This window comes from Poecilia latipinna, unplaced genomic scaffold, assembly GCF_001443285.1.
Source record: "Poecilia latipinna isolate Pla-1442-1.1 unplaced genomic scaffold, P_latipinna-1.0 Scaffold150, whole genome shotgun sequence".
Classification (NCBI taxonomy): Eukaryota; Metazoa; Chordata; class Actinopteri; order Cyprinodontiformes; family Poeciliidae; genus Poecilia; species Poecilia latipinna.
The window spans coordinates 173,232-173,676 of NW_015112766.1; the positions used below are offsets into that span (position 1 = coordinate 173,232).

Below are 445 nucleotides of genomic sequence, written 5' to 3' on the forward strand. Positions count from 1 at the left end.
GTCTTAACCACCACTACAGCTGTCTTAACCACTACCACAGCTGCCCCAACCACTACCACAGCTGCCCCAACCACTACCACAGCTGTCTTAACCACCACAGCTGCCCCAACCACCACCACAGCTGCCCCAACCACTACCACAGCTGCCCCAACCACTACCACAGCTGCCCTAACCACCACAGCTGCCCCAACCACTACCACAGCTGCCCCAACCACTACCACAGCTGCCCCAACCACCACAGCTGCCCCAACTACCACCACAGCCGTCTTAACCACCACAGCTGCCCCAACCACCACTACAGCTGCCCCAACCACTACCACAGCTGCCCCAACCACCACTACAGCTGCCCCAACCACCACCACAGCTGCCCCCACCACCACTACAGCTGCCCCAACCACCACTACAGCTGCCCCAACCACCACTACAGCTGCCCCAACCACCACTA

At 60.7% G+C, this 445-nt stretch overlaps 1 protein-coding gene across 1 annotated transcript in view; it reads left to right on the forward strand.

Moving 5' to 3' along the window:
- The window catches only part of LOC106945552 (uncharacterized), a 21,542-nt gene that overhangs the window by 4,186 nt on the left and 16,911 nt on the right, over positions 1–445 (forward strand). The window contains exon 2 of the mRNA XM_015029298.1: positions 20–429. Within this exon, the coding sequence (XP_014884784.1) occupies positions 20–429 (410 nt within the window). The remainder of the gene's footprint in view (positions 1–19; positions 430–445) is intronic.